The sequence below is a fragment of the Pseudochaenichthys georgianus genome, chromosome 6 (genome assembly GCF_902827115.2).
Source record: "Pseudochaenichthys georgianus chromosome 6, fPseGeo1.2, whole genome shotgun sequence".
Taxonomy (NCBI): Eukaryota; Metazoa; Chordata; class Actinopteri; order Perciformes; family Channichthyidae; genus Pseudochaenichthys; species Pseudochaenichthys georgianus.
This window is the reverse complement of record NC_047508.1, coordinates 1953277-1972253: the sequence shown is the minus strand read 5'-3', so window position 1 is coordinate 1972253 and position 18977 is coordinate 1953277. Positions and strand designations below refer to the sequence as shown.

Sequence of the window (18977 nt, the reverse complement as noted above, 5' to 3'; positions counted from 1 at the left end):
GTTTTTTTAGCAGGTTATTGACATGAAGTTTAAAAGAGAGACAATCATCAAGCCAGATACCAAGGTATTTGTAACAGGCAACAACTTCAAGTTTTGTTCCTTGCGTAGTTACAATATCTAAAACAGGCTCTGGAGTCTTTTTAGCTTTTGAAAAGAGCATTACCTTGGTTTTATCCACATTTAAAAGAAGCTTTAGTTCAGAGAGCTGAGTCTGAATAGTGTTAAAAACAGCTTGTAATTTAACAACAGCCTCTTTAATGGAGGGACCTGCACAATACATCACAGTATCATCCGCATAAAAATGTAAAGTAGCTTCATCCACATTATCACCTACACTGTTAATATATATGGAGAATAAAAGTGGTCCTAAAACAGAACCTTGTGGTACACCATTAGAAATGTTTAACCACTCAGAAGACAGCCCATCAAAGTGAACACATTGGGACCTTTCAGAGAGGTAGTTCACAAACCACCCCACTGCATGGCTGGATATGCCTATACTGAGTAGCCTCTGCTTTAAGATGCAATGATCAACGGTGTCAAACGCTTTGGAAAGGTCAATAAACAGAGCTGCACAACTCTGCTTATTATCTAAAATAGTAGAAATGTCATTTACCACTTTCATTGTCGCAGTGATGGTGCTGTGTTTCTTTCTGAAGCCTGACTGATGTTTAGACAGGATGTCATTGTTACATAAAAACTCCTTTACCTGTTCACTCACTAAGCGTTCGAGCACCTTAGCCAGAACTGACAACTTAGAGATTGGCCTATAGTTATTTAAAATAGTTGCCTCCCCTCCTTTCAGTAAAGGCAAGACATAAGCAGACTTCCATACTTTTGGAATTGTGTTCGTGCTGAGGGAGAGGTTAAAAAGAGAAGTAAGAGGTGGAGCAATAAAATCTGCAGCTATCTTTAAAAAGAAAGGTTCTACGTTGTCCGGGCCAGCCGGTTTCCTAGGATCTAACTTGGATAATGCTTCATGAACAATACCAACAGTTAAAGGAGTAAAACTGAAAGGGTTTTCCAGACCACTTTGTTCAGAGTCAAGGATTGGAGCGTTCACAGGAGCCACACAGCCAAACAGAGAGCCACAAGACACAAAATGCTTATTAAAACAATTTAGCATAGTAGCCCTGTCTGATATAGTGCCAGATGCTGTGGTAAGGCACGGAGGTAGCTCATTTGGGATATCACCAGTGGAAATCGATTTTATGGCTTTCCAAAATTTCCTAGGATTATTCAGGTTTTCTGTGGTAACTGACAAATAGTACTTTGATTTAGCACTTTTTATTTGGGATGTGAAGCTATTTCTTAGCTGCCTAAAACGTAGCCATTCTACCTCTGAGCCTGATTTCCTATAGCCTTAGCCCAAGCATTATTTCTCTCATGAAGGAGACTGGACAGCTCAGCAGAAAACCAGGGATTGTTTCGTCCCTTCACTCTAAATTTACGCAGAGGTGCATGTCTATCTATAATTTTCATAAAACCAAGATAAAAATAAGACCATGCAGTTTCTACATCAGCACACAAATTGATTCTACCCCAATCAAAATCAAACAGATCATGTAAAAACCCCTGCTCCACAAAGTGTTTTTTGTCTCTCTTTGTGATGACACGTGGTTTAACCTTTTGGACCTTAGTGTCCCTAATTGTGGCTACAACACAGTGGTCACTCACATCATTAGCAAATACTCCCACAGATGAGTATTTATGTGGAACATTTGTTAAAATTAGATCAATTAAGGAGGATTTATTTGGGGACTTAATATTTGGGCGAGTAGGACTGTCTATAATCTGGGTAAAATTCAAAGAGGTACACAGGTTTTTAAAATCCTCTGTTAATGACGATGTGCTCTGAGATGTGAGACTGGAATTGCACAGGGGGGAAATAACGTAGGCTATCTTTAGATGCGCATTTTGTTAAACTAATATGTTTGCGCTGTGGACCAACACTATACATTGACAGGGAAGGGGGTAGCAATAAAGATAACACCATTAAACAGTTACACAACATAACAGACATAATATCGATAGCAGCGTCCCTAGCAACCACCTTGGTAACAATGAAAACTTCGCGATTTCCTGAAGTAATCTTCGTAATAACTAGCAAACTAAAGATCATGTACATCCACTGCACACATAATCTGAAATAACAACTCATATTTCTCGCATCAAATGACATCAAAACGCATTTTAATGGCCAAACTAACTTTAAAATAGGCATTTTCCACCGAGAATAAAACGAAGTTCGGCCATGTTTTATTTTTCTGCAGGGAGAAATTTGTAGATCACGTGACATAGACGCCAGCCATTAGAATGAATGGTGAAAAAAACGGGGTTTGTCAAACAGAGCACATGGTGTAGTCCAAACGATAGCTGGGGATTCTGGGTAGTGTAGTGTCTTCTGCCATCCTTTACTCCGAAAAAATATTTGTTTCTCCGAATCGAAGGGGAAAAATACAAAAGCATTGCACACAATTTAAACCAATCAATGTTGTCTAATTAACCAGGATAATCTGGTGTTTTTTAGTTGATGAGTAGTGCAGATATCACTGTAAAATCAATCGACAGTAAGGGGAATACTTACTTCCGGGTGTACAATTCTCCTATCCAATGGGAATGGACGCTCACATTGCCTTTAAGGGCAGCCGACACAAACGAATGCCGTGCTTCCATGAGCGTCAAATCCCGACGCAGATGGGAATACATTGCAATCAGTTGAAAGCTTTTTGCGTCCCTTTATGACGCTGAAGGAGCCTAGGAGTCACAATTGGACGCCGCGGACACTGACCAAACGTCGCTCCTGGACGCTTAGGGAGTGTGTTGGTCGGTTAGATAACAGGCATGTGTAAGTCCTGCATCTGTATGATACAAATGTGTGTAAAATGATACCGGGTGCTGTAATCACTCATCTGGTTACGTTATTACATTGACCACCACACCCCGACCCAAAAGAAAGGACGTATTATTGGCTTCCCCTAATTTTTTTCCCACGCCACGCTACTGGTTAACGTCGGTCTCTGTACAATGGAATTGTGCCAAAACTAGCCAACCGGCTGCGGAGGGAGACTTCACCCCTTCACTGGAGAACTGCGCTAAAACAGCTGATCACAACGTTCACACTCTGTGGTCACGAAGTACTCCACTAGCCGCCCCCCCCCCGTCGACTTTCCTGAAGTACTCCCCAGTTGATAGAAATCAACACGTAATGAATTAAGACCCCACGGTTTGATGATTGATAGGTGTGTGGGCTGTCTTTCATTTTGACACGCAGAAAAATGTTATAATAAACATAGATACTGTATGTTAAATGGATATATCCGCCTTCTTTGATTTATCTTTCCATTCCCACAACAATATACATAAAGAAATGGCATATTTAGGACATAGTTCGAATGGTGATTAATCATGATTAATTAATTTTTAAGCTGTGATTAATCTGATTAAAAAATGTAATCGTTTGACAGCCCTATATTAAATACATGGAGTGGAGGAAAAGTACATGATTTACCTCTGAACTGTAGTGGAGTAGAAATAAGAAGTAGCTCAAAATTGTACTTCAGTACAGTATCGTGTAAATGTACTTATTTACTTTCCACCTCTGTGTGTGTGTGTGTGTGTGTGTGTGTGTGTGTGTGTGTGTGTGTGTGTGTGTGTGTGTGTGTGTGTGTGTGTGTGTGTGTGTGTGTGTGTGTGTGTGTGTGTGTGTGTGTGTGTGTGTGTGTGTGTGTGTGTGTGTGTGTGTGTGTGTGTGTGTGTTTGAGGTGGACTGTAAATTATACATTCACACAGCAGGAACACACACTCAGAACACACTCCTCCTGACTGCAGGCTGAACAAAATGGGGGACCTGACTGAGTGCGTGTTAATGCGCTGTTACATGTAGTTTGTATGTTGGGCAGCACTGGCCTCTGCTGGAGCGTTGAGTAATCAGCATGTTGTGTGACTGGAGTACAGTGTTTATCATATAACTTAGGTCTCTCTGGAGATCTCTACATTTTGATTTGGCACACTCCTCAAACTATAATCATTATTCTCAAACACGTTGTAAAACTCTAAAATACATAGTTCTCTTTTCCACAACACCATATGCATTTCTTATTGCATTTTGGCTTTTTAATGTATGTGTTTTTCTGTCGAATGCATATGGCAGGCATTTAGGCAGAGTTGACTTTTCAAGTTCAAACTCTGCCTGAATAATAAGTTTATAATAAATTACAGTACTCAAAAAACTAATAAGGAATCTAAATGAATGATATTGTTATCTTTGAAATATCACACACTGTGAAAAAATACAGTTCAAAGTTTGAGTTGTGTTCTTCTCCATAAAAAAACCATAGGGGTGTAATGTAAATATTCTACATATGAAGTGTTACAAAATGTAACATAAATGAATAATTAGTGATTATCGGGACAGTATTTGGTTACAAGATAGTGATCATGCAAACAAAAAATTAATATGGCAGTTTGTCGATTCTGACATGTTCTTTCCTGTATTGACTTTAGAGAAAATTGTATAACTTTTATAGAGCAAGGGAGGTGCATTGGTTAAATCCAACATCTGTCACTGGACTATAGAGACTTTAGAGCAGAGACAGGGGCTTAGCTTAAAGGCAGATAAAGAGTATTATTATTTTCAAAATGATTAAATCAGAATTAGAATCTAAAATATAATACTTTATTTATCCAAGTCAAATTGGGTTGAGAATGAAATAAATAAAAGAATCACAGTAATTATACAAACATAATAAGCTAAAGTCAAAATGTGCAATAAAAGACCAACAATTATAATATAAAGATTTGTATTTATTTATTAAAATAGACCAACAAATAGACTCTAAACATGAATATGACCTGCTTAACAAGATAAACAAATATATAAAACATCCTGATAGACTCCCATTTAATATCTTCAGTGCTCCACTTCCTGCTCTGTGCACGATGTAGGCTCCTCCGCCGTTACGTTACGTTCTGACGTCAGCTGGCCGAATGTTTACATCCAGGCAGCAGTGGTGTGTTTCTCCCTGGATCTCCACAACAACAAAAGGCTGAACACACGGAAACCCGCGGCTTCAGAAAACACCAGTCTGCGTTTTCACAAGGTATAACATTAGCTTTAGCATATTTGACCATGTCAGTCAGAGCTAGCTATTTGTCTCTACCCTGCAGCAGCTAGCTCTTATCATTCTGCTCTCGCTCTTTCTCCTCCAGCGAAGAGAATGCGGTTATTTCTGTTGGTGTCGACCTTGCCACCGCGTGACATTCTGTTTTAGATGTAATATTCACTTTTAGTTGTTCATACGAGACGATAGTTTGACTAACCGTGCTTGAATTTGAGTGTTAGTCGAATTGGGATCCCCGAGTGACGCAAACAGCAGCCGCGTGCAGCAGCAGCAGCCCGTGCGTTGTGCGGGAATCCAACCTGCGGGACTTTACTGTCCCCGTGAACCCCGTCACTGAAATAATGCACGCGACAGCTTTTTATTCAATGTGCAGATGATTTGCGAAGCTTCAAATGGCAGCAGTGTTTCTGCAGGAAGTTTGGAACCCTACTAGCCTACTAAAGCGCGTAGTGTCCGGGGAGCTGCTCCCTCGTGTGGTCAGGATAACAAACTGAACCAGAACACCTTCCACTGAGGGGAAAGATACGTTGTTACAGCATATTAAGTAAGATAAACAAATATATAAAACATCCTGATAGACTCCCATTTAATATCTTATATATATATATATATATATATTAAAGATAAAAATAGAAGTTACACAAATTATAATTGACAAAAATACACATCCAGGTGGAAAACAAAAAGTAACAGTAAAAGTATTATCTTTAGAAATAAGTGTAGCATGTAGGCTGTGGCTCGGTGGTAGTGTGCTGGACTTCGAATCAGGGAATAGCAAGTTTGAGTCCCACTGCAGTCAGCATGTCGTTGTGTCCGTGGGCAAGACACTTCCACACCCCAAATTGCTCCTGTGTCCACAGTACTAAATGTATGTAAGTCGCTTTGGATAAAAGCATTTAACAAATTCCATGTAATGTGATGTATGTAGTGTGATTGCAGATAACAGTAGTAAAAGTATATATTGCACATGTATTACTGATGTGTTACAGTAGTTGAATTGGCTAACTACGAGAGAGCAGCCAGTAAAAACAATAATTATACGGCGTGTGTGTATGTGTGTATATATATATATATATATATGTATATATTGCACGTAAGTGAGACGAGTAGAAGGCCTGCATTCAACACTTTGGTATTAGCATGCAAACTTAGTATTTAAAGTACAAAACGTACAACTACTCATAGGTCAGAATGGCCATTTTCAGAATTATATTTTTAATATCATAGGATTATAATTGTTATCCATTATTGTGTTCATCATTGCAATTTATACAGTTGGAGCTAATTTCTTTAACGTTTTTATACTACCAGGTATCTTAATCCATAATAGTATATCATCATGTATTAACTGATGATAATAACTCTTAATAGTTACTGATGTAATGGAGTATAAAGCACAATATGTACCTCCAGAATGTACTGGAGTAGAAGTTTAATGCAGCATGAAATGTAAATACACAGTAAAGCACCTGAAACTACTTGAGTAAATGTACTTGGTTGCTCTCCACCACTGTATATATAATATATCATCTTCAGAGGGGAAAGATTGTAGATGTACTTTCTTGCAACATCTGCTGTTGGTTGCTTTGTTGATTCTGTGGCTGAAACACATCCTCTTCATCTTCAACACAAGAGGCTTGAAAGGCGGAGGTGCAGGAATATGTAAATGCCCCCCCCCCCTTTGTTCTTTTATTACCTCATGACCATGGGCAACATTTGGCTGCCCTCTGATCTCCTTGGTGTTGTTTTTAACACCGTTCTTCTGCCAGACGCTGCATTAAGGCCCCGGCCACACGAGGACGAAAACGGCTAAACGCATAGGATTAACGCAATCGCAAAAAAGCTTCCGTCCACACGCATTATTCACCGGATAGTGTCTGTCCACACGAGACAGCTCCGTTTAGCTCCAACCGCTGGAGAAGCGGTTGCAGTACATATGCCGAGCCTGTACGTGGCGCTGTAACTTCCTCCACAAAAGCAGCGAAGAAGCATGGTTGTCATGGTTGCCCTTCTGTTTATTCTCCGCGGTGGGGGCCGAGGGAACCGGGCAGAGTTTTTCGCCAGTCAACGTGTATTAAAGTTGAAATCTTCCAGACAAAATTATAAAAGTGCCGGTCAAAGGTCTTCTTTGTTATTTATTGAGCTTTAAAACAAATGAATAACGACTCTATATATTATAATAATAAAATACACGGAGCCTCTCTTTTTCCTCCCTCTCTTCGGACAGCGTCAGTGTCTGTCTCATGCAGCAGCTGATCCAGTAATGAGTGACCCGGCCGACAGTAAAAATAAACATATTTATAACTAGTTTAGGTAGTTTGAGAGGTGTTTCCGTCCTGTCGGATTAGACTTCACTCGCGTTTAGGTCCAGATAAATAATCTGAATTCAGTGTGCAGTTTACTTTGACACGGGGGTGAGCAGCAGAGGTGGGGAGAGGCGGGGCTATTGCCTCATCATTATCAGAAAATGATCGTATAGGGCGTACACACGGAGCTGTTGGACCCCCCAGAGCGTTGCGTATGCCGTTCTATCCACCTTGGGACCCGTTATCGTTTCCGCAGTCGTTTAGTGCCGTATTCGGTCGTCCTCATGTGACCGAACGGTCTATATGACACTAAACAGTAACGCAAACAACCGTTTTCGTCCTCGTGTGGCCGCTTGTTTGTGCATAAAGTCTCAAAAGAGCTCTTATAGGAAACATTTTCAAACAATACCCACTCCTTTTTACTGTGGGATCAGACATGTGATAAACCCGTTGGGGTTGTAAGGGTTTATCCAAGTTATCACAACAATCAGATTTATAGGTATGATATGTGGAAGAATTACTACCCCTTTTTTCTATAGTTTGTTGAATTGTATACTTGCATGTTCTCAAATGTTTCTAATATCTGTTATTTCAATCAAAGTCATGTGGAAATGTTGTCTCTTGTAAGAGTGTTGTATCCCCTTTGAGCATGAGTCAGCATTGTCTTCCAGAAACTTTCTTAAATTGATTTTTTTGAGTTTGAAGCCACATTTTGACCAGACAGTTCTTAGATATTAGTTGTTTTCTAAGATATATTAACGAGAGAATGGATTCTAGTTGATTTGTGTCTGTGTCGTAAGTTATTAGAGAAACAAGCGTAGCCAAGGGAACACTGCATTTCAGCCGTAAACTGCTTCATTCAGAATGTATACTTAAGTTTTAAACATTATATTTTCCCAAATGGATGAATTGGTTCAGATTAGGGTTGCCAGAAACTGACCATGATCAAAATCGATTATTCGGCAGCCCTGGCACGCAGGCTTCCTCCAAGTTTACAGTAAAACAAACTGGTGGTGTGACCAATGACAATTATTAATACTATTACTATTATTAGCATATATATATATTTATATATATTTTGGTTGAAAATAAGCCAGAAAAAAAAAAAATACATAAATAAAAAAAAAAATATATATATAAATAAAATCGATTTTTAAAAATAATATTCGATTATGGAGACTGTAGCGAATATTCGAATAATCGAATAATCGCTGGCATCCCTAGTTCAGATGTAGGTGGGTGTTTTGGCAGTTGTCTGCTTTCTTTTATATAAATCATGAAAGAACACACAAAGTATTTTTTATTTAGTTATGTATTTAGTTATTTATTTATTCATTTAGTTCTTTATTTTAATATTTATAACATAACATAGGATTTCATAAAGTATTTTTAAAATAGTTTATACATTATTCGAATATAGGAATAGTAGATAGGATTACTTAAAATATAGTACCTTATATTTCATATTTTTTCCTTTTCGACCCTTGCGGTTTATTCTTAAAAACCCTTACCCTTACCCACCCCCCCGTTTTCCCTCTGCTGGTCTATGGCCTTGTAGAGGGTAATGGGGTACAGAGTCGCTTAGATAAGCGGGGGAGTGCATCTGACGAAGAGATAGGTTGTTGTGCTCCCTATCTCTGTTTCTTATCCTATATCTAATAGAACTGCTCGGGTCTTGATTGAGTGGGGAAGTTCATGAGATCTTTCTAGAGGGTTATCAAGAATAACTTTTATCCAATGACCTTTTCCCTCTCTGTCTGTGTCTGTGTATTCTCTTGTTCCGATTAACCCAGCTAAATCTTTTTTCTTGTTTTGTATCTATATCTACGCCGGGATCCGGAGTCGAGGCTGATCCTCTTGCTGTAGTCCTGTGTCTTGGATCCTCTATCCTGAGTTCTGGATTAAATTGTGGACTTCGGGTCGTGGCTGAACCTGTCTCTGCGGTCCTGCCTTGGGTCTCGTTAGGGGTGCAACAACTAATCGACTTAATCGATTAAAATCGATTACCAAATTAGTTGCCAACTAATTCAGTCGTCGATTCGTTGGTGACGTCATCACGTGCGTTTTACGCGCCGTTAAACTACAACGTTAAACTACAACGTTATTGGTACTGGAGACATTTAAAAAATATGTCATGTATTATTGATACAAAAACATTATATCGCAGTCTTAGTGTGGCCAGCTCGTTTATAATATGTAAAAAGACAAACAAATGCGTCTATGATGTATTTTCGATCAGACGAGATCTCTCTCCCTGGTCTGTGTGGGAGGGGGCGGGGCCGTTTACACACACGCGGCTGCTACATGCAGCAACACACTGCGGAGATGGCGGAGAGAACGCCGCTCCGAGGTGCGGTTAAACTTTAACCGTCTCGATGCTCGTTGACAAAAGTGCAATAAGAGTTTAGCATGTAAGGGAGGTAACACGAGCAATTTGTCTAAACATTTAGCAAAAGTGCTCCACATCCAGACGGAGGAATGCACCGGGTTGGACTGTCTTTCTAGCAGCTCTGTAGCCCCGTCCACGAGTAACGTTTCCACGTCATGTGTCATGTATGCTAGCAGCAACACACCGAGTTAACTACATTATATAAACATGGGGTAATGATTTGAGGTAACTGAATTAGTTAGTTTGTTAAAGTTTCAGCTATTCTGTTTACAATTCTGTTATCACATTATTTATTATTTGCTAAAACACTGTTGTTTCTTTTGATGTGAAATATTATTTATTTAATTTAAATGAAAAGCAATATTCATTTTGTAAACAATTTGTTTAGTTAATTTAATAATATGTATTTTTTAATCAAGTATTCATCTTTATTGTCTTCATTGTTAGTTTCCACATTCCTAAAACAACCTCAAACTAAATCTAAAAGTTGATGGCTAAATAAGAGCGTTTGAGAAATTGTGCAAGGCATAATAGTCCGAATAGTCGATTAATCGTTTCATTAATCGATAGATTAATCGACTATCAAATTAGTCGTTTGTTGCAGCCCTAGGTCTCGTCATGCTGCTTCCCTGATGGCTTCCTCAGGGTTGTAGCTGACATCCTCGTGGATTCATCTTCTTATTACAGACACATGCATTTCCTAACATTCGGTCTATATGCTGTAAAATGTATTATCTCTTCGATGTACACACGGCATCTATTGCACGTCTGTCCGTCCTGGGAGAGGGATCCCTCCTCTGTTGCTCTCCCTGAGGTTTCTCCCATTTTATTTTTTTCCCCTTAAACTGTGGGTTTTCTCTGGAAGTTTTTCTTTGTACGATGTGAGGGCCTAAGGATAGAGGGTGTCGTTTTTCTCATACTGATATTCTGAACAATCTGTGTTGTTGTATTTGCTGTAAAGTGTCTCTACTGTAGGCTATTTTTATTATATGTACAGTACTTTGGCTCGACCAAAAATCGTTTATAAATGTGTTTATATAAATAAAACTTGATTTGATTTATTTTGGCGTTGAAAAGTCAGTCTGAGAGAGCAGAAGTATAGAAGTCAATCAATCAATCAATCAATCAATGTTTATTTATATAGCCCAATATCACAAATGTTACATTTGTCTCAGTGGTCTTCACAGTGTGTACAGAATATCAGTATGACAATACGACACCCTCTGTCCTTAGACCCTCACATCGTACAAGGAAAAACTTCCGAAGAAAACCCAGTTTAAAGGGGAAAATGGGAGAAACCTCAGGGAGAGCAACAGAGGAGGGATCCCTCTCCCAGGACGGACAGACGTACAATAGATGCCGTGTGTAAATTGAAAAGATAATACATTTGCAACATAGGTAGTCCAAATGTGTGGAAATGCATGTGTGTATAATAGGAAGATGAATCCACGAGGATATCCATCCAGGACCGATGATCCAGGACCACAGCCACGACTCGCGATCCAGGACACAGGACCGCAGGATCATCCATGACTCCGGATCCCGGCGTATATAGACACCAAAAAGAAAGACATTTGGGGAAGCTGGGTTAATCGGAACATGAGAGTACACAGGTATAGACAGAGAGAAGGAAGAAGTGAGATGTCCCCCGACAAACTAAGCCTATATCAGCAAAACTAGGGGCTGAATCTAATCAGCCCTAACTATAAGCTTTATCAAAAAGGAAGGTCTTAAGCGCACTCTTAAAAACAGATAGGGTGTCTGCCGCCCGAACACAAACTGGAAGCTGATTCCACAAATGTGGAGCTTGATAAGAAAAGGCTCTGGCTCCCATTGTACTTTTAGAGACTCTTGGAACAACCAACAACCCTGCATTCTTGGAACGCAATGCCCTAGTAGGACAGTAGGGTATAATGAGTTCTTTAAGGTAAGATGGCGCCTGCCCATTAAGGGCTTTGTAGGCGAGAAGAAGAATTTTAAATTCTATCCTGTGTTCTATAGGGAGCCAGTGTAAGGCAGCCAGAACAGGAGTAATGTGGTCCCTTTTCCTAACTCTGGTTAGTACACGAGCCGCAGCATTTTGAATCAGCTGAAGTGACTTGACTGACTTCTTGGTACTCCCTGATAATAAAGAGTTACAATAATCCAGCCTAGAAGTAACAAATGCATGGACTAGTTTCTCTGCATCGTTTTGAGGCAAGATATGCCTGATTTATGCAATGTTACGTAGATTGAAGTAGGCGGTCCTTGAAATTGATTTTATGTGGGCGTTAAAGTATAAATCCTGATCAAATATAACACCAAGATTCCTTACAGTCTCACTGGAGGCCAAATTAATGCCATCCATAGTTAGTATATCTTTAGATAATTTGTTTCGTAGATTCTTCGGGCCAAGTACAATAACTTCAGTTTTGGTCGTGTTTAACATCAAAAAGTTTAAGGTCATCCATGTTTTTAAGTCCTTAAGGCAGTCTTGAATTTTATTTAGATGATTAATTTCATCAGGCTTGATTGATAAATATAGTTGAGTATCATCCGCATAACAATGAAAGTTTACAGAATGATTCCTTATAATATTGCCTAACTGAAGCATATATAATGTGAACAAAATAGGTCCGAGCACTGAGCCCTGTGGCACTCCATAGCTAACTTTGGTTTGCGTGGAAGATTCATCGTTAATACGTACAAACTGAGAGCGTTCAGATAGATAGGACCTAAACCAGCCTAAAGCAGTTCCCTGTATGCCAACTAAGTGCTCTAGTCTTTGCAATAAGATATCATGATCGATAGTATCAAATGCAGCACTGAGATCGAGCAAAACAAGAATAGAGACAAGTCCCTTGTCTGAGGCTATTAGAATGTCATTTGTGACTTTAACCAGAGCTGTCTCTGTGCTATGATGTGTTCTAAAGCCAGACTGAAAATCTTCAAATAAATCATTGTTTTTTAAGTAATCACACAACTGTTTTGCGACCGCTTTCTCAAGAATTTTTGAGAGGAACGGAAGATTAGAAATAGGTCTATAGAAGTGTTAGTAGACGTGTCCAGCTTTGACCCCAGTGTGCAGCAATGCTTCCTGCAGTCCTCACATACACCACTTCAAGTCGTGAAGTTATTTGTGATGGTAAACAGCCTGTTCCTCTCTGCCTTCAGTCAACATGGGCGGAGCTGTCAGTGCCGGAGAGGACAATGACGACTTGATTGACAACCTGAAGGAGGCGTACTACATCCGCTCAGACCTGGTGGAGCGGGCCTTCAGAGCCATCGACCGCGCTGACTATTACCTGGACGAGTACCGGGACAACGCCTACAAGGTGAGCACACTGGCTCCAGAGAGAATCACAGCTGGGTGATGACAGGGTTTGCAGAGAGCCGGGAGGAGGGACATGTTGTTATTAGTCCCTGGATATTTGTTTTGTTTTTTGGGTGCATTTGTAATGTTTTATAGTCTGAGAGATTTTTGGTTATAATTAATGCTTGGTGTTGTTAGGACTTGGCGTGGCGGCATGGGAACATCCACCTGTCGGCTCCCTGTATCTACTCTGAGGTGATGGAGGCTCTGGACCTCTGCCCCGGACTCTCCTTCCTCAACCTGGGCAGTGGCACCGGGTACCTCAGCACCATGGTCGGCCTCATACTGGGTATGTGGGAAGAGATGTTCAGTAAACACGTGGCAGCATGAAGGTGTGTGAACTGGAAGAGATGAGTTTACATCCCACATGCTTTGACAATAAAAAAAAATTCATAAAAAGTTGCCAAAAAAATTCTACAGATTGTTGAATATTATTAAAAGGGGAAAACTGAAATCTGGTTTAAAAAAAATCTATGGAGACATTGAGATGACATTTAATCAATGAGCGAGGTCTGAACTGAATACACATTTTTATTTTACAAAAAGTCAAAAGAATATCGGAGACAATATTTCAGTGAAAAGTGAGACTTCTTCATCAGAAGCTTAATGTTTCAGACTTTTAGAATTGCATTTTTTGGATCCTCAAAGTCCAGTTGATTTATCGGTAGTTATAGGACATTAAAATAGAGCTTCTGCTGCTGTCCACTTAGCGTTTAATGAGCTCAGGGCCACATTTAAAGACATTTCATAAAGGTGTATGGATGTTCCCACTGGTCTTCATTAACGCAGGTTATGTCATCATCACACGACCACATACTGTGTTTGGAATCCATCTTATTTCAAACTGAGCTGTTCCACCTGTTGCAGGACCCTTCGGAGTGAACCATGGGATCGAGCTCCATGCTGATGTGATTGAGTATGCGTACCAGAAGCTCGACTCCTTCATCAAAACAAGCGACAGCTTCGACAAGTACGTCTCTAAAATCTGTCAGAGTTTACAGCATATTTGTTCAGTTTATTCTTTCCTTGTATACCTCTTTGTTCATTCTCCTGTCTCTGTGCAGATTTGAGTTCTGTGAGCCCTCCTTCGTGGTGGGGAACTGTCTGGAGGTTCCTCCGGAGAGCCGTCAGTACGACCGGGTGTACTGTGGGGCGGGGGTGCAGAAGGAGCATGAGGACTACATGAAGAACCTGCTGAAGGTGGGGGGCATCCTGGTGATGCCTCTAGAGGAGAAGGTGGGTGTTCTGCCACAGAGACTCAGCACAGTGCAAACTGCTTCTCTGTTGAGCCATTATAGGCACCACATGATTCATTTAACACTTATAAACAGATAGAAATGTCTAATATTCGTCAACAACAAAAAGTACTGGGTAAGGCTGCTCTATAAAAACATATATGAATGTTATAAAATCATGTCACACACTGCGTTTCAATGTAGAAAAGCAGGTATATTGTTTTACTCACGGATATTTTTGTCTATATTGATTCATGATTGTACACTCATTTGTGTTTTTATTAAGAGCCAATAAATGTTGTCTTGGATCAGTGTTTGTGGTTTTGTATAATATATTTGACCTTGTAACTGTGGAGTTTTCATGGAGATGATCTCCAAAGCTTTTCCAATATTTTCTTTTTACACTTTTATTATGGGATGAATTGACGTAGTATATGTCATTAACACAAATTGACCACTCTTTGGACAATTTGGACTAAATATAGAGAGTAGCTTTTTGAAGTTCTGACTGTGAGCAGTAGAGAAAACAATAGCACACAGCACCGTCCTCTGAACGCACACTGACTGTCTTCCTGTTGTGTTTCCTGCAGCTGACCAAGATCACCCGCACAGGGCCGAACAGCTGGGAGACCAAAAAGATCATCTCTGTGTCCTTCGCCCCTCTGGCGCTGCCCAAACACAGCCCCAATGGAAAACCCAAGACTGTCCCACTGCGTGAGTTAAATATGGAAATACTAGTATGGCTATTGATACGTATATGTCTTAAGCATAGACTGGACCCATCGGTGCGTAAAGAAGAGACGTTGTTGAAAAGTAAAATACTCACCATCAAAACCATGTGTAGCACATGCGATGCACCTAAATAATATAAAATATAATATTTTAAAATATGTTCATGCTTGCGGATTCTTCGGAGATTAAATGATGCTTTCGCTATATTTAATATGTTGGCTATTTCTTGCCTTTTTGACCTACTATTCCACACTGTAATCTTCTCCGCTGGGGCACTAATAAACTAATCCTGCTTCTGATAATGGATTGATGATGGATCATTCTCTATTTCAGAGTTTCCTTTTTGCAAAATGTTTGAATTGATTTCAGAAACCTACGTTAGGCGATGTATATGTTTAGGGCCGTGTTGTGAAAGGAAAGAAAGGAAACAGTGGACCAGTTATTGCACTGTCTTTGTACATTGCTACAGGAGTGATACAGTTTGGCCATCATGGTTCACACTTTCGAGCCCTGTGTTGTAGTTGTTCTATAAAACATAATCCCAACTCATATCCACATAACTACACTATACGTTTGTTCCGCATAACGTGATTGGTGAATGCCTTCATTTATGGGACGAGAGCTCAGAAATATCCACTGTATTGGCTGCATACCTCAGTAGAGGGATTGATGGAGTGAGTTAAGGTCTTCATTTGTTCTATTAAACCTTGTTTCTAATTTCTATTTTCTTTCCCAGCCAAGTACGAGGTACGCACGTTGCAGGAGCTGGCTCGTATCTGCATCCGCCACACCCTGAGAGTGACCACGGACGGACGGGACAGCCTATCACGCGGCAGAGGGTCCTCGTTCTCCGTGGGCAGGGGCCTGGCAGTCGCTGGGCTCCATAAGTACGGCCCCCGCTTCAAGCGCAGGCGCGTCCACCGGCGCCACTGCAACGCGCTGGTCCTGGCCACCAGGCAGGTGGTGGCCAGCAGCGGCATCGCCCCCCCCCCCCTGGACAGCAACAACAACCAGGGGGGAGGAGACGAGGACGAGGAGGAGGCGGGAGAGAGGGAGGCCCGGCAGCAGATGAGAGGGAGCAGGAGGGCGGGGAGAGGAGCGGGGGCTGTGGTGGTGGAGGAGGAGGAGACTGTGGAGGAAGAGGAGGAGGAGCAGCAGGAGGGGGAGGAAGAGGGGAAGGAGACCGGGGAGCTGCTGCGACCCCAGCCCCCCGTCAACCTCCTAAGAGAGAGGATCCTCGGCCTGCCGCTGCCCGAGCCCCTCAAGATGTACCTGCTGTACTACAGGGAGAAGTGAGGGGCCGGGGGCCACATCGTAAAGAGAAGAGGACCCCTTACTAACCCCCGGTGTCCCGCTCACCTCCATCATCCATTCTCTTCCCCTCCTTCTGTTCCCCGCTGTTTCTTTACTCCATTCCCTGACACTGTAAAGAGGTCAATTTGTCCAGGGGGGTGGGGGGTTTAGTCTACTTGCCAGCATTTTGAACATGTTGAGTTCCCCAACGTTTTATGTTAGAAATGTAAAGTACATGTCCTCAGCACACAGAAGCTGACAGACCTGCATATGTTGGGTATTAGCACCATTAGCACACATGGTGTCAATGCAGATATGTAGACAATAGCTAAAACAATTCTTGGCCCATTTGGACAATTTTGGAGTGGTTTTGGGGGTTATTGAGGATGTTGAATCAATTTCTGACATATTCAGGATCAAAAATTGCAGTTTTAACAACAAAGTGGTGATATTTGTACTCCGGATTTTCAAGTTTTGGAGGACCCAAAACTGCAATTGTTTATCCTGAAAATGTCAAGAGTTGATTCAACCTTCTTCAATAACCTCCAAAATCACTCCAAGAATGTCCAAGTGGGCCAAGACATTTTAAGCATCAGGCAGTTTTTATGTGCTGGGGACCCTACTATATATTTCTAACATAAAACTTTGGGGTACTCAACATGTCAGGGTTCACAACAGGACTCTTTGAGCTGGTAAATAGACAAGGAGGCGAGGGTGAAGGGGCAATACAACCAAACAGTCACTAACACTTATAGATATAGATACACAAATCATTACCAATTTGCTCCGTATATTCTGACCAAGCCCTGCATAACAACAGCTTCCCAGAGGGTCCCTCAGACAGGGGGCTCCTCCCATCTACAGCCCTAGTTTAGAGGTCATACACTGACTGTGTGGAAGCTGGTGGTCTGCATGACGTGGTGTGTATTCATGAGGAAGGGGTATAGTTTGAAAAGGAAGACATACTTTGTGAGGGATGTGTATTCTGAGATGATATCGCAGCTTCAGCTAGTGACCAACATAGTTCCACTGATTCCCAAATAAAAGGCGAGCGTTTATTCCATTACATATTTAACCGAGCTGCTTCTCAAAGGCCAAGTGTTGCTCATCATTTCAAGATTTATTAAGAGCTTTGTCCATTAAAAGAAGTTTCCCTTTTTTCTATGCAGATATTTGATCGTATGAGTTAAGTCTTCTTCTGACTTATGGAGAAGATTCTGAGCTCAATCCTAACGTGTGTATCCAAATAGAAGTCTCAGTGCTTCTTTACATCTCATAATATTCTCTTACCCAAAAGAGAATGACCGTAAAGGATCACATAGCTACTAATATTCCAATTCACATAAATAAACCAGCATGATAAAACATAACTAATGTTTATGATGATTGACAGTGTGCAGGGTTTACGTTGCCGTGCTGTCATGTTTTTTTTTTGTCTTGTATTTGTATTTTTGAATTTAAAGAGACTTGAAGTGTTGTGTACATATGAAATGTCATGTTATATGAATCATAAACACATGATAAGTAGAAGAAGCATCTTCTCTCACGTTTCTGTTGTAGTTTATATTTAGGTGGAGCCAGTGGCGTAACAAGGTTGTGATTGGCCCTGGTGCAAATATTGTTTTGGGGCCCCAAACATAAGCGCACGCTGATGTGTGCTCACACACGCACGGACATACACAACCACTCAGAAGCGCCACATGTATAGGCTATCAACAACAGCCTGCCCTGGCCTCAGACCACCACAGCCTGACAACGGCACAGCGAACTAAGAAGAGGATTAAACCTGTTTCCTTGATGTGTGTCTCTGGGGAATGGGCCGGTAGGCCTACATAGACCGGTTGCTATAATATAGCTTTTGATCTTGGCGTCGGGGGTCTCAATAGCGCCATAGAGTCCCCTATCGGTTGGGGCCCTTGGGGGAACTGTTGGACCACAGCCAAATCCAGCCTCTCCTCCTGGCTGTCTGGAGAGGAAGCTTGCACAGCCACGGCCACGGATACAGCTTCACCTGTGGAGCTAGATGGCAATGATGGTGGTGGTGAGGCAGGTGAGCTATCGTTAGCCTCCGGCTGCCGCTGCACGTCAACATTGCTAACGTTATTGCTCGATTTCGAGGACGATTTATGACAAAAAAAACGGTCTAATTTTGTCAGTTTAGCTGTTACATCTCCTTGTTCTCTCTTGTCCTTTCTCTTTTGAGCGCTGCTCTTGTGCTTTGGTTTGCTGTACATTATAAATGCAAGCTATTCCATTTTTTATAATGCTACCGAACTTGTAGCATTATAAAAAATGCTACCGAACCACCGCTAAGAGCCGAACCACCGCTAAGCTAAAGGAGGCTAATGTTGGGCTATAAAGGAACTACAGCACGATCACATGACTTCACGTCACCACCGCTAACCTGTACAGTACTGGTTGATTAAACGGTTCGCTCGTCACGCAAGGTATCACATGACATGAAAGGGCAAGGTCATTGGACAGACAAATTACAAATGAATTTAGGTTGCTTGGTTACTTTGAAGACTGCGTGAACCGGTCAATGCC

At 41.2% G+C, this 18977-nt stretch overlaps 1 protein-coding gene across 1 annotated transcript; it reads left to right on the top strand.

The window, feature by feature from the left end:
- Positions 1 to 4974: 4974 nt before the first annotated feature.
- LOC117448050 (protein-L-isoaspartate O-methyltransferase domain-containing protein 2) lies at positions 4975 to 17968 on the top strand. Its single transcript, XM_034085137.2, has 7 exons — positions 4975 to 5102; positions 12972 to 13132; positions 13309 to 13459; positions 14038 to 14140; positions 14235 to 14406; positions 14996 to 15119; positions 15874 to 17968. Exons 2-7 carry the CDS (start codon positions 12977 to 12979, stop codon positions 16431 to 16433), a joined length of 1266 nt encoding a protein of 421 aa, XP_033941028.1. The 5' UTR covers positions 4975 to 5102; positions 12972 to 12976; the 3' UTR covers positions 16434 to 17968.
- Positions 17969 to 18977: the final 1009 nt, after the last annotated feature.